Source organism: Dunckerocampus dactyliophorus, chromosome 4 (assembly GCF_027744805.1).
Source record: "Dunckerocampus dactyliophorus isolate RoL2022-P2 chromosome 4, RoL_Ddac_1.1, whole genome shotgun sequence".
Classification (NCBI taxonomy): domain Eukaryota; kingdom Metazoa; phylum Chordata; class Actinopteri; order Syngnathiformes; family Syngnathidae; genus Dunckerocampus; species Dunckerocampus dactyliophorus.
Window position 1 is genome coordinate 30534932 of NC_072822.1, and position 8343 is coordinate 30543274.

General features: G+C 40.3%; 1 protein-coding gene across 2 annotated transcripts; it reads right to left on the reverse strand.

Moving 5' to 3' along the window:
- Positions 1–376: 376 nt before the first annotated feature.
- On the reverse strand, positions 377–8081 carry LOC129179222 (zinc finger protein 37 homolog). Of its 2 annotated transcripts, none has more exons than XM_054772180.1 (2): positions 7746–8081; positions 377–2967 (listed from the first exon to the last, which is right to left on the reverse strand). In XM_054772180.1, the coding sequence occupies exons 1-2, from the start codon at positions 7861–7863 to the stop codon at positions 1427–1429; spliced, it is 1659 nt and encodes a 552-aa protein (XP_054628155.1). In that variant the 5' UTR covers positions 7864–8081; the 3' UTR covers positions 377–1426. The 2 variants fall into 2 exon arrangements, with proteins under 2 accessions (XP_054628155.1, XP_054628156.1); XM_054772181.1 differs by having other exon boundaries at positions 378–2967; positions 7752–8081.
- Between the last annotated feature and the right edge of the window lie 262 nt (positions 8082–8343).

Here is an 8343-nt window from a genome sequence, read left to right on the forward strand (position 1 = left end):
AGTGGCATATAATTTGCAGTGTAGGGACACTCAGGCAGTTTAAGGGGATTACAGGTGATGGACCACACATTGCAATTGTTTTGCACTGCATTTGCTGACAAAGTGATAATATACACAAATGAGCTGAATAAATTATGGAAGCCATATTTATAGGGGCACTCATGTGACCACAAGTGATGGACCAGACATCGCAATTGTTTTGGTGTTAGTCAGTGACAGGGTGCTCCGATCCAGAATGTGTTGGGAAAGAGGCACATAAGTTTGTTGATCCAGAGAGCCAGTCACCGTTCGTCGCTGAGTCAGAGGTCAATCCAGGGATCCCACTTCTGACATCGAGTTGGTCTGGCAATTTTTCTAATCAATAAATATATTGTCCACAAAACCAGTTGCCTTTGTATATTTTATTTCCAAAGATAAGGTATAAGAGTGCAAAGGAAAAAAAGGACACAAAGCCGCATATATCAGTGTGGCAAGATACAGGAGTGAGGAGCGTTCTTTTTTTTCTTTCTTGAGTGAGTGGATCCTCCTGCTATTCAGTAGAAGCCAGCCAAGCCATAGCGCGGACAGGCCGACCTGAACACATCTCGCTAGTTCAAAGAAACAGTGAGAAGTGAAAAGTTCACACAAAAATTATTTGACCAAATCAAAGTAAAACTTCATACAATGGAAATAATGACTTTGCCAATACACCGGCCTAATTCTAATGGCTTTATAACATTTTTCAGACTGATAGAGCTTAATTAATCCCAGTTATGTTTTAACTGGGGGCAATCACTTTTTTACACAAGGCCATGTAGGTTTGGATTTGTTATTGACTACTATATAAATTTGTTAGATGATATGAAACAATTAAGTGTGACAAACATGAAAAAAAAATAAAAAATCAGGAAGAGGGCAAACACTTTTCCACACCACTGGAGATACGGGTGCCTTTTAAAATAGTATCTATTCATTTAACTTCTAGTTATATAAAATGAGATTGTTGTATCTACTGAAAGCTGAACTTTTTCAGCAGGAGACAATCGGACCAATATTTACAAAGAAATAAGAAAAATTAGTCTGTCACAAAAAAGGACACAACATAGTCAGACTCCATAATCTCATGTTTGCTTCACAGGGCAGTTCCTATCTCTGCAGATGGAAGTGTTAAATTGGAGGAGACCTTGTAACTTCTACTATGTACACATGTACAACACAATTATAAAAACATTGTCACAACACAAACACAATTTCATGATCATTGATGGACACTTGTTGTCACTTGTCGTCTAAACAAAGGAAGATGAGAGCAAAATCCATGTTCTCCTCAAACAATCAATGTTCTGTAGCTGTTATCAGCAGCATACTAATCTATGAGGGACTCTAGTATCATACAACAGTTATTACTTCCTTGGTGAATTCTCATGTGACATTACAGTTCAATGGTTTAACAATCATTTTCTTTCATATTCTCTGTTGTGTGTCTGCATGCGCTCAAACTTTTTTTCGAAGAATAACTTTTACCACAAACTGAGCAGCTAAAAGTTTTTTTTCCTGTGTGTATTCTCATGTGTCTTACCATGGATTCTTTCAAAAAGAATTTTTTACAGCAAAGAGAACAACTAAAGGCTTTTTCTCCTGTGTGTTTGAGCATGTGGTATGTGAAACTGGATCTGTTAGAGTAACTGACACCACAAACAGAGCAACCAAATGGTTTTTCTCCTGTGTGCGTTCTCATATGTAATACCAAAGTTCGATTTCGAGAGAATTTTTGACCACAAACAGAACAACCAAAAGGTTTTTCACCTGTGTGCATTCTCATATGTAATACCATAGTTCCATTTCGAGAGAATCTTTGACCACAAACTGAGCAACTAAAAGGTTTTTCTCCTGTGTGCGTTCGCATGTGTGGTACCATATTTGCCTTCAGAGAGAACCCTTGACCACATATGGAACAACTAAAGGGTTTTTCTCCTGTGTGTGTCCTCATGTGTTGAGTTAAATAACACTTAAAAGAAAAGCTTTTAGCACAAACTGAGCAGGTGAAATGTTTTTCACCTGTCTTCTTTTTAGAGCATTCATAGTGTTCCTTGTCAGTGTGAGTCCTCATATCACCTTCCCAGTCTGTATCACTGCTCAAAGGCCCCTGGGTGTCGTCCAAGTCTTCATCCTCAGGAGAGTGTGACGTTGTGTCGTCACTATCTGATAGCGGAGCTAAGAGGTTGTCTGCTTGTGATCCTCCACAGTGGTCTCCATCAGCTTCTGTTGTCATGTGTTGTGCTGATCTGCTGCTTGGAGCCTCTGCCTCTCTGTTCTCCTCACTTGGACTGTGATGAAGCTGTGAGGACTCGGGTGGTTTGTCTTCATGGTCTTCAGTTTTCACACAGACAACAGTCAGTGGCAACTTGGTGAGATCAGCCTCCTGTGGCCCAAGTAGACACTCTCCCTCCTGAGTGATCCAGAGGTCCTCCTCTTCCTGTTTAATGTGGGGGTGCTGTGAATCCTCCTGCTTCAAAGTGGCGCTCCTCCCCTGCAGCTGAGGGTGACACTCTTCTTGATGACCAACCATCTGCTGGACATCTGAAGGACACAACAAACATAAGGACTCCGGTGATTGTGGAGCTAAGAGGTTGTCTGCTTGTGAGCATCCACAGTGGTCTCCATCAGCTTCTGTTGTCATGCGTTGTGATGAGCTGCTGCCTGAAAGCTCTACCCCCCTGTTCTCCTCTCTTGGACTGTGATGAAGCTGTGAGGACACAGGTGGTTTGTCTTCATGGTCTTCCGTCTTCACAGACACACCAGCCAGTGGAAACTTGATGAGATCCTCCTTCTCTGACCTCAGAACACGTTCTCCCTCCTTAGTTATCCAGAGTTCCTCCTCTTCCTCTTTAACGTGGATAGACTGTGAATCCTCCTGCTTCACAGTGGAGCTCCTCCCCTGCAGCTGAGGGGGACACTCTTCTTGACGACCAATCATCTGATAGATGTCTGAAGGACACAAACAACACACACACTTTAACTCAGACATGATCCTTGAGCTCTTTCTCCTGGAACTTGTTACACACTTTCTTTAATGTACTGCATGTATGTGTAGTGTTTCATGGATGATAATTGATCGCTTTGCCAGAATGATGGATCAGTGACATGGCTTAGAGTGAGACAAATGGAACAGAAAATATTTGTTTCAATGTGCATTTAGATACTACAAACCAAACCCAACATTTTGAGGTAGAATCACACAGTCATATGTGCGACGTCACATATTAGGTTAGTTCAGTGGTTCTCAATTATTTTCTGTCATGCCCCCCCCGATTTGCAATACTATTGAAAAACTGATAATATCAATTTATTTATCTGTACTGTACAGACTGAACTCCAAACTGAAACCAGGAAAATGCAACAAAATGGAGAGCTCTGAAGCATACAAGCGAATTCTAGAGTCAAATTGCATGTTGAGTACAATAAATTTGTACGTTGGCTGCACTAACATCGACCCCCCCACAGTTCATTTATGGAGGGTGCTAGCCAGTCAATTTGGGTGGTCTCTTTTGGGAGCTGCACCATAATATACATTTTCAACCACATGTGACCTTCTGCAGTCAAAGTATGACACTTTCAAGGTCAATGGAAAAGGCAGACACTTCCCGCAATGCCACGCCCACACGGCTTTACGTGCATAGTGGTCCGCAATTCAAGCTCATGAGTCTGTCAGTCATACTTTCTATTGAATTTGATGTCAATTCGAAAAATCTCCTTCAAGGAAAAGGCTAATGTACAGTACATCACAAACTTTATCTTGTCGCCACTGGGTGGCACTGAGCCAAATTCAGGAAGTGACCTACATACACTGTAGCTTCAAGGTGTTGTCTTGATGGTATGCACCAATTATGATGAAGATCTGATGTGGAGCAGAGTTATTAACGTTTACAGTTGTAACGTTCAAAGCAACATTAGAATCAAAACATCAAAGTTTGTAGCAATGCCCCACCCACACCATCTGTCTAGTGTCCGTTGATTGTCGAATGGGCGCATTTGATCAAAGTCCCTAGGACGAATTCATGGAAATACAACCCCTGGCTTTTGCCCCAAAATCGCCGGTGCCAACAAGAATGGCTGACTTCCTGTTCGTTCGGGAATATGGGATCTTGAGACTTTTATGTGCGTCCTGTCATGATTGATCCATAAAACTGGTGATAGAGGCTATTTTTCTTTTTCTTTTTTTTTTTTTTTAAATGGGAGTGAATTTGGGGAGTTTTTGTTTGGGACCCCTGAAATATCACATTTTTCACCAGACCTGACGTGTCTGCAAATTTTGGTGACTTTTCATGCATGTTAAGGCCCTCAAAAATGCGATTAAATCGGGAGAATAATAATAACTATAAAACTAGCAGTTTCAATAAGGCCTTTGCAACGCTTGGTGCTCGGGCCTTAATAAAATAGGAAAGTAATTGTAAACGTGATATAATTAGGGCTGTCCAAATATAAGCGCGTTAATATAATTTTAATTTTAAATACATTTTGTGTGTAATTAACGCATACGCATAATGGTAAGCCACGGCTCTCTGTTATGATGACAGATGGCGGCACAGTATAGCTCCCCACGGAGTCTGACGCTCTTTTAGAAGTTATTCTGACCTGAACACACTAACAGCAGTGCAATTCCAACACCATATATGTGTCTCCAACTCCACACAAACACGCTTCAAGTGCATTCGTCATTGCAACGACACTTCTTCATTGTCACTAGACAGACTGTGAGATGCATTCATGGACACTCCGAACATCACAACAAAGTCTTTGTTATGCGTGTATGTGAGGTCTAAATAAACAGAAATGCAAAGAAAAACAGTAAATGGACATTCGTATCAGTCACTTTGTAACTCTTAATGTGAAAGTACAATTTTCTGCATTTAAGTATGCTCGGAAATCCCAGAAAATTCACTCAAAACATGTGAATTCAACTTAAGTGACGTGGTGTCTTTGAACGTAACTCCTCATTGCTCATAACACAGTTAAAGTCTGATTCAAATATTCTGCTATTTAAGAAGCCAGGTAAATAGATTTTCAAGCATGTTTGCCATCTCTTAACTTGATTTAAATGTTCAGTTAATTTGGTGTTGATAATATATACAAATATATATAATCCTGCCCTGTCATTTCTCCTTCTTTCAACCAAATACAGTAAAAATGGGCATATTTCAGACAGTGTGACCTGGTGATTAATCATGATGAATTTGAAAACTGTGATTAATCTGATTAAAAATGTTCATCATTTGACAGCCCTAGATATAATAAATCAAAGCTTGTGCATAATCTGAAGTGTTTGTTTTTTTACTTGTATTTATGGAAGCGCAACATTTTTTTTAAAACTGGATAACTGAATATAAAAAAGGCACATTTAATCAAATATTCAATCATTCATTCTCTATATCCTCATGAGAGTAACAGATGAGATGGAGCCTATCGACGTTGATTTCAGGTGAGAGGCCTGGACTGGCTGCCAGCCAATCACAGAATTTACATATCAGCCACATAATATAACAAAGCACATACATACAGGACCAGATAAGGATTACATAAATAGTGAATAGAGTTACAAGAATGAAGAGCCCAATAAACGTGTGGATATGAGGAGCACTCTCATTGTCATTCCAGTATGCCAACATTACTGAGATAATGTTTAAAAAAAAACAAAAAACTGGCATTTAAAACCACAGGTCAGCAAGATAATCATCCATGCAGGTACAAAGACACTTGCAAACAACAGCCTAAGCCGCCAAAGACTAATATTATTTGTATTTTTAAAACGTCTTGTCATGACACATGCACACCCAAAGTTATTTCTGGCCCCACTTCGACTTGTGGTGAAGGAATAGGTCATTTTTAGCAAACTGCTGAGCTTGAACAGGTGGCTCTCCTCTGCCTGTCTCTCCCACAATAAACAAATGACAACTTTGATGTTTTGTGGGAGAGAAGACATCTATTTGGGGTTGATTTGTCTATATGTGCCCTGCGATTGACTGGCGACCAGTCAAGGGTGTACCCCTAGGCTTCAGCATACCCGCGACCCTAGTGAGGATAAGCGGCATAGAAGATGGATGGATCACTGATCTGTATTTAAAGAATCTGGATACACCATACGTCACACGAGCCCGTGCAAGCCGCTGAAGCCACAGAGAGGCCATCTTAGCACTCACATCTCGTACGTAGCAGACTACATTGGCACAGCGTACATAGTGTACAAAGCAGAATGAAGAGGCTAACAGAACATCTATATTTTACATTAAAAAGCAGGGCGATTCTCCCATTCCTTCAAGTAACGCAACCTTCGTCCCTTAAAAACGATTTGATACGTTATTCTCTATCTTTTGGCTATATTAAATGTACTTTTCCCCTTCCAATTCTCATTGCCTTTGGGACAAAATTCTACTGTGCACCCTGGCTCAGCACTCCCCTATAGCAATGATAGTTTTACTCCTCTAGAAAGAGATTTTCATTTGAACTGCATATCCCATCCCTTTTTCCACTAAAATCCATGGTCATGATCCTTTACTTTTATTCTTACTTTCATACAATTCACTATGCTCTCGTCTGTACAAAATATGAATCATAAAAGAGAGTGACTTTGGACATGTTTTAAAATCATTTAACATTTTGATGATTTTTTTTGTTTGTGTTATGAAATATAAATAAGCTCTTTTCTGATATAGAAATATATTTGAACAAAAACCACAGGAATAATATGTGATATAATATTTAATGATATATAAACATTGTCTCCATATGGGGGTTCATTTTAAATTCGGGTAAATAAAAAAAAAATGTATTTTTTTATATTTGCAAGCAACCGCAAATGATTTAGTAGTCTAGTCGCGGTTGTTTGTTTACATATCCCCCACGGCCCCCTATGTAAAGCCGTTATGACTCAGGTATGGTATGATATCGACAGAATTTTAAAAAATGATCATACCCGAGTCCTTATGACTAAGCTCAAGCACACCTGTTGTGCGAGGTTAGTCTGACGACTAACCTTGCATTTAGTGTGAGTGGGTAACAAACTAACAACACACCTAACAACTCACAAGTTCTGACATAAGTCATTGTCCGAGAAGTGTTTCTTGTGAGTGGTAATATGGCGGCCGCGTGCCTTCACAAGTCACTGACCAATGGCCTATCTAGATTCTTTAAGTACAGACCAGTGGGATGGATTGATGCGCTAGGCCGCCGCCTACTATCCCGCCAACCTGGAATATGGTATTCAGCACACCTGCAAAGACTGATGTTCTCCTAGTCGTTGTCACTACACTTGTAATTTTAAGCGATCGACACAATACTGGACTTCGACCTAATTTTCCTACAAACAATTAGTTAATTCATGTCCTAATTACTAACTTCTCAGTCCCAATCAAATTTTCGCAGTACTGTAATCATGTTATTGTATAGTATTGTTCTTCATTGCCTTTCTTGCTTGGTCAATTAGCAGCAGCGGTCTATACCTGTTCTCCAAAACATCTCAGCAAGCCAGATGCTCCTCTCTTTACACGCTGCAAATGCCTTACTCTTCCTCCAAATTTAGTATTCCCTTTGCACAAGTGGTTGTTTTGCTCTTGCAGTTTCTTAATTTGTCTTTCACGTTCTATGTCTTCTGACTTGAACTCTGCTGCCTTCGTCAGGCTGTGGTTCTTTGTTTACCTTGCTCAGCAAGGTTGGCTAATTTCTCATTAACTCTCTTTTCATGGTTTAAGATAGCCTCCAAACTCGCTTACCGTTACCTGCAGTTTGGGGCTTTTTCTCCGTTGATGATTTGCTGGGAGTTGGTGGCGCTGATTCTCTTCCACCTTCTCTTTGACTTGACGTCGCCATCTTAGCATAGCAGTTGTTCATCTTCTGTCACGTGTTCAATCGTCACATCAGATAGCACTCCAATATTTCAAACTCAACTTGTACTTTGTTGACTTTACAAAACACGAATATTTGCTATAATGTGCTGTGAGTCTGTATCACTGTTTTACCGTATACTTAAATCTATTGTCGGTAGCTAGCTGCTCGACTCGCCATCTTGATCCGAGGTCGAAGAATTTGAAGCTAACTTCCGTGTCCCGACGAGCTACCGACCGGATGTAGATGCGTTGTGTACACGCGCACAACGGCTTGTGTTTCCGGTAGTGACAGAAGCCTTCGACATTGATGCCGCATCGAGCACTGAGCCTTACGTCAACGTCGCCGCCATATTGGATGTGTCAAGGCTGCGCTGTAGATGAATACAAGTAAATGCAGTTACTTTCACAAACCGTCTTTCTACAAAGAAATTTACGTTAATCCCTTTCGTATATACATTCACACATGCACTAATATACTTGGGAA

What these genes read in the sequence shown, in the direction of transcription:
- LOC129179222 (XM_054772180.1), bottom strand. Translation starts at nt 7,863, where the DNA reads ATGAACAACTGCTATGCTAAGATGGCGACGTCAAGTCAAAGAGAAGGT. An exon ending in GCCCCAAACTGCAGGTAACG is followed by an intron (nt 2,968 to 7,745) that starts GTAAGCGAGTTT and finishes TGTGTCCTTCAG; the next exon opens with ACATCTATCAGATGATTGGT.